We start from the raw sequence: 6,000 nt of genomic DNA, 5'->3' as shown, positions 1-6,000 counted from the left end.
ATTACAAACTAGGAAAATACAGGGAATTTTATTTTTGTCTTTTAAAAGTGGTGACCCCTCAAAGCGCCATCTATGGGATGTTTAAGGATGATATTTTAGCTATACTAAGCTATTTCGTGCACTATAGCATTATTTGTTTTAAGTATGTTAAGCTGTTCCTTATTTAAGTTTTTACAGCAATTAAAAATAGTATAGCTAGTCTAATATAGGCCACTCAAGAGCACAGTGATTATGTGTTTCCTCAATATGTTGTATATAATATGTACAGGGGAAAAAAACAGGAAATTCTTTTTTCCAGATTTGAGTAGCAACCTTTTATCTACACACATTTATTCAGCGTGGTGAGGAAAGCTGATAGTGAGAAAATGGATTATATTTCTAAAATATTATCGCAATGAACCAAATCAGTTCACAGTTCTTTCGTCTTAAACTAAATCCAATTTAACTAAACTAAATTTAAAAATACTTGAACGATTTCCTTCAACATGTCAAAATTTAATCAAGATGAGTGGTTTTAGGTGGTCTGATAAATACATGAACATTTTTACCAGTTAGTGGAATACTGTCAATCAAATCTATGTTTTACAAAAGTGTCCAAGAATCTAATAACAGTATAGTTTCATCAGGTATGTTTTTAAAACACACCTCAGATAAATATTTGAGCAGCTCTTTTGATCTCATTTGGCTCGATACTAAAGCATGACATAAACATCTTCAGTTTGAACATATTTTGCCTAACTAGGGTTCTCAATTCTTCTTTAGGTTTTGGATACACAATAAATAAAGCTTGCCATCTTTGATCGTTTGCATTATATTGTGTGATTGGGTTGTAGCATGGATAGATTGTGCAACACTTTCAATCTGTTTGGAGCCAAACAAATCTAGTAGTGTTCTCCCTTAATGAATTTCCTTTAAAATGAATCCTTCTTTCTTTCTGAATAAGTTTCGCTCTAAATTTTCTAAATTCTAATAACTGCAAAATTTTTGGTAAATTCTAAGAGTTCTGCTTGGGAATGTTTCCTTGTTAGTTGAATTAAATATTGAAGTATGGTGATGCAAAATTCTAATGCTCTAAGAAAAACTTTTAAACTAGCTAAAAAAAACAGGAAGAAAAACACTTACCAAAAAGAAGCTTTAAATACGTTAATTTTTTGAAATTATTGCTCGTCTTTGTATGCAGGATAAACAACAGCTTACAATAAAATGCTTGGTGATTATCCGTTAGTACAGTACTAGACAAAAATTCTCGAGGCAAAATCATTTCCAAACGTGTTACGAAGATGAATTATTACAACTAAAAATGGTTAATAAAAGGTTTGTTGCTTATCCATTAGTACAGTACTAGACAAAAATTCTCGAGGAAAATCATCTCCAAACATGTTAGGAAGATGAATTATTACAACTAAAAATGGTTAATGTACCTTTAAAGATAAAATGATGCGCCCCTAAAGAAAACTAGAACCAACTTGTCTGGTACCCAACTAATGGATAAGTATCGAATATTTAAACAAAAATAATCTTCCATACGTATCTCTGGCTATTCCAACATCAATAAATGGGATTTTGTTTTCAATCAATAAGCTCATCAAGCTACTTTTGTTGCTGTCTCTTATACAACCAGGTTTGAGGGGGAGATGAGGACTTAGAACCTGAAAAATAAAATTATTAACTGTGCAAAAATTTTATTGAAATTTCTACTTAAAAAAATATACAGGCACATAATTTAATTATACACGAGTATGTTAAAAGTAGGTAAAATATATATTTTAGATAAAAGAACCTCTATAGATCCAATGACTTGTCCTTAAAGTTATTCAATTTCCCCCTCCCCATAAATTTAATCTTAAAACGTCTTTCAGTAGAAACAAGACTAAAGAACATAGAAACAAGAAGAATTAAAGCTTTAAGGAACCATAACTTCCAATCTAGAATGTCTCATTTATCCGAAAAGCATTTAAACGTTATTTAATATTTTTATCAATGTTAAATCAATATAATTTTCATTATTGCAAAAAACGCCTTTTGAAAAATCGTCAGGTAAACGTGTCAGACACTCACGTTCATTACAGAGCTAATACTTTCTCCTTTTATCCGAGATAGTTGTTTTTCCTGCAGTGTTAATAATTCCCACACAAAAAAAAAATGTTTTACATTAAGTCTATACAGGTGTTGAGTAGCCAAATCTTTCAACAAAAAATAAGTACCTTTTAAGTATTTTTTAAATACTTAAAAATTATTTTTAACCACTATATACATTAACAAATAAAAACTCTATGCACTTCTTCTATAGGAATAGACCGAGACCAGTCAACTTTTCGTATCCTCTTTCCCAATTAAGGGATTCTTATCAGGAAAATTCCTTATCTCCTCTTCGCATTTAGGTTAATAAAAACAGGAACAGTCAAGCAAGCGCCAGAAGAGAAGAATACAAATGCTAAGTCTTATTATGTCATTGGTAATTACATTTGATGTGAATAATGTCGGATAGTAATATACAACCATAGGGTACAATACTGATTTAACTGCAATTTTGTAGACCACTTCCCTGATTATCCCTCATTAACTCGGGTATGTATATATATTGCAAATATTTATCACCCGGAGAACATTTGTACATTTTGTTTTATCACGTTTTTACTCATTCGGAAACAAAAAAANGTTTTACATCATGCATAATCAAGTAAGTCAAAAAGAGAAATTCAAAATTGGAAATAATGTAAGCACTTACATTTAGCGATGTAAAAAATATGTATATAAATCTTAATATAAAAAAGATTTTTTAAACCATTATTTATAATTACTTCAAGCTATTTTAATTTCTAACCATCGTTGAACAGCTGACCCAATTTTCTAGGTTTACAACTACAAATGTTCAACTCAGTAGCCTTGCAATTTTGAACACATCCAGAAGACAAAGGAACTTCGGGATCAAGTATGGGGAGAAATTTGCCTTCGTGGAGGACTTTTTGATGAAAATAACCCCCATTTGTATTACATGGAGAGGAAAACCACGAAAAACTCCCACGTTTAGTCTGACAGCAAGGGGATTCTAACCCATGATCCGTCTACCACTGAAGATATTTTTACTTAAACAATTAACACTCAACATGCTGCAGTACTGGCAATAGTATTATCTGTTGAGGAATAAGAAGTATTTTTGGCATCAGCAGATATTTTATCGCCAAATATTATTATTTTTTTAAAATTTCTTCAATAAATACGGAGAAATTTGAAAAGATACAGGTAAATAGGAGATATTCATAAAATACTGGAGTCTCCGTTAAAAAACAGGAGACTTGGTAGGTATGTAATTCTGAACAGGTTATTTCCTTTTATTTTAAAAATGCAGTGATCGGATCAAAAAAATCTACAAAACAATTTAATACGTAGTAGCTATATAACCATCGAACAATGCAAAAGAAATTAATGTCATTTGGAAGTTCTTCGTCCTTTAATTCTTTAAGGTAATTTTTGAATTGTCGATGATTTTTTGCATTGGAGCGAATAATTTACAATGTGTAGCACTGTTTTCATAGCATCAGGATACTTTAAATATTGTGCAACGAGTTGTTCTTGGTGAATTATGCAGTGAATTGGTATGAATTGTGGAATTTAAGAATCATCTCTTAAAATCCCAATAAGACCGATTTTTTTACCCAGCATTTCCGGAGCTCCATTAGTTGCAATGCTTACAAGTTTGCTAAGAAGCACATCAAAAGTTTTCATTATGAAATCTAATGCATTTTTAATATTGGCACTGCGGGTTGACTCTTGAAGTGCTACTAAATCTAATAGTTCCTCGTTAACAATGAAGTTAAATGAAACAAAACGTATGAAAACTGCCAATTGCAGAAGATCTGTGATATTGGTCGATTCACCAAGGAACAATAATAATTTTGATAAAACATAATAGCACAAAAATGAAAAGGGAACTCGGATACATTTAGCGAGAGCCACAAATAATCCTTCAAAGAGCCGCATGTGGCTCGCGAGCCGCAGGTTGACCACCCCTGGTATATACAATGGTTGCTGAATTTACATAGCAATAAGAGTAAGAAAAAAAAGGCGTATCACTCCACTGGTGTTTGGATAGTATCTCTTTGCGCTGTTCCTTGTTTTAAGAACTATCATACAAAGACTGATATTTAACTTTTTTCATTTGTCCGAAATATCTCAGGATAGTAAACTGATTTTAAATTAAATGTTTCTTACACATAGAAAAAAAATTTCAAATTTCAATTTAAAACTTGTGCATTAAGTTTTGTTTTAGTTCCTTGTATTTAATAATAAAATTAAAAAAATATGTTGATTTTTTGCACCCCCCCCCCAAATAATCGGTAAGGGAAGTGGTTAAAGATGGCGAATAAATGAGTGACTTTAAGTCTGGAAACAGTGAAGTGATTAATAAAAAATAAATGTTTTGAGTCTCACTAAAAATTAGACTCAGAAGTTGGAGGACATTTTTTTTGAAGAAAACTTAAAAGATTAAGTCATAAAGAAATTGAAAACTTTGCTAAGGAAATAACGTGATTGGAAAATATGTACACACGAACATATGATATGAAATATTTTGAAATTATGACTATAAATTAATGTTTTTGTGAATTATTCACAATTCATTCAACTCCAATATCAGGATTGCCACTCAAATCTGGGAAAAAATATTCCCTGTGTTTTCCCTGTACATATTATACACAGAATATTAAGAGGAAACACAACAATTACTGTGCTCTTGTGTGAGCTATATTGGGCTAACTATATTTATTAGTTTTAATTATTTGAAAAACTAGAGGAAAAAAAAGGAATAGATGAACATACTTAAATAATGCTAGAGTAAATGAAATAGTTTAGTATAGCTGTAATATCATCCTTAAATATCCCATAGATTATGCTTTGAGACCTCACCATGTTTTAAAAGATGCAAATAAGAAGCAAAACACAGTATTTTTTCCAGTTCGTAATGAAAAAAAAATCAAAATTCCCTGTTATTTTAGGTGATTTTTAAATTCCCTGTGGAGTAGCAATCCTGAATATAGAAGTTTACTTCTAAATATTGCGCTATTAAAAAAATATACATACTTCATCCCCAGTTGATAATAAGGCTAACCAGGGCTTTTGAAAAACTAAAACTTTAGTTATTCCTGCGATAGCTAACACACCTATTTCAGCGGCATTTATTCTTCTCTTTGAGGGTATCAGTACTTCTCCAACTGACACATCACTGCCCACAAGTCTAGTAAAGAAATATCATTTCAAAAACACTATTCCACAATGACAACTAAATGTTTAAAGAGATATGAGATTTCAACAATTAAAAAAATTAAATTACACATTTAAAAAAATTTAAATATTTTTAACAAACAGTGACACATAAATGAAATTTTTAGAAAAAAAATCATCAATAATTTAATGATATAATTTGTTGTCGTAATCTTCAGAGTTTTAATTATTCTGATTAATCATCACCAGACCCAGTCAAACATCTAGACAATTGAACTATAAATTAATAAAAAGAATTAATAATTTCAAAGAATTCATATGGGTTCTAATTCATAAAACAGGGTGCGTAGCCAAATCTTTCAACAAAAAATAAGCACCTTTTAAGTACTTTTTAAGCACTCAAAAATATTTGTAAGCATTATATACATTAACAAAATGCAAAATAATTTTCAAAGACTTTAACAAAATCCTGATAAAATAACTAGTTTCTGATACAGAACTTGACTATATTAGCCATTATAAAATGATCAAGAGATTATTGGGTTCGATATCAAAGGGTGGAAAATGAAGCCTGAAATTGAGAATATCTTGCAAAATGCAGCAGAGTTGGACATGCAAGTGCAATTATCTCACAGAACCTAGCTCAATAGACGCACCCACAGAATCCAAAATATTTTATCAAACATGTAAAATGATTGGCACTTTTACTCTACAGACCGAGTGTAAGCCAAAATGGATTGTGGTTGAATGAATTGTGAAAGCGTTGAATAGAACAATTTG

General features: G+C 30.6%; 1 protein-coding gene across 1 annotated transcript in view; it reads right to left on the bottom strand.

Moving 5' to 3' along the window:
- LOC107450377 (Molybdenum cofactor synthesis protein cinnamon) overlaps positions 1-6,000 on the bottom strand; it is a gene marked incomplete at its 5' end in the record, with an annotated part of 28,137 nt that overhangs the window by 995 nt on the left and 21,142 nt on the right. Inside the window, 2 exon segments of the mRNA XM_071179387.1 lie at positions 1,528-1,649; positions 5,080-5,233. Of these exon segments, the coding sequence (XP_071035488.1) occupies positions 1,528-1,649; positions 5,080-5,233 (276 nt within the window).

The sequence above is a fragment of the Parasteatoda tepidariorum genome, chromosome 4 (genome assembly GCF_043381705.1).
Source record: "Parasteatoda tepidariorum isolate YZ-2023 chromosome 4, CAS_Ptep_4.0, whole genome shotgun sequence".
Taxonomy (NCBI): domain Eukaryota; kingdom Metazoa; phylum Arthropoda; class Arachnida; order Araneae; family Theridiidae; genus Parasteatoda; species Parasteatoda tepidariorum.
The sequence above is the reverse complement of the archived record's forward strand: the minus strand, read 5'-3'. Positions and strand labels throughout refer to the sequence as shown.